Consider the following 354-nt stretch of genomic DNA (forward strand, 5'->3'; position numbering starts at 1 on the left):
TGCTACGGCAAAATAATGACATCATGGCAACAAAGTCTGAGGTACCAACCTGCACACGACTTTCCGGGAGATTGATCTTGATAGCGACTTCTTCCCGCATGAAGATGTCGGGATAGCGAGTCTTGGCGAAGAGCGACTCCAGGACGTCAAGTTGAGCCCTTGTGAAGGTGGTCCTCTCCCGCCGCTGCTTCCTGGCAGGGGCGGGCGTCACTGTGGAGAAGGATGTCCATGAGTTACCTGGCGGGAGGGAGCGGGGGAAGGTGGTTAAAGGAAGGGGTTCCTGGCCGTCCAAGCAGAGCTCTTGCTACTGCGCTTGGAGCTTAGGCTGCGAAGTGTATTCACAGCGAACTTAGG

General features: G+C 55.9%; 1 protein-coding gene across 1 annotated transcript in view; it reads right to left on the reverse strand.

Moving 5' to 3' along the window:
* Nucleotides 1-354, reverse strand: part of LOC119585920 (homeobox protein OTX2-like) — a gene marked incomplete at its 3' end in the record, with an annotated part of 10,790 nt that overhangs the window by 3,763 nt on the left and 6,673 nt on the right. The window contains 1 exon segment of the mRNA XM_037934641.1: nucleotides 50-237. Coding sequence (XP_037790569.1) covers nucleotides 50-237 — 188 coding nt within the window.

Source organism: Penaeus monodon, chromosome 20 (assembly GCF_015228065.2).
Source record: "Penaeus monodon isolate SGIC_2016 chromosome 20, NSTDA_Pmon_1, whole genome shotgun sequence".
In the NCBI taxonomy this organism is placed as follows: Eukaryota; Metazoa; Arthropoda; class Malacostraca; order Decapoda; family Penaeidae; genus Penaeus; species Penaeus monodon.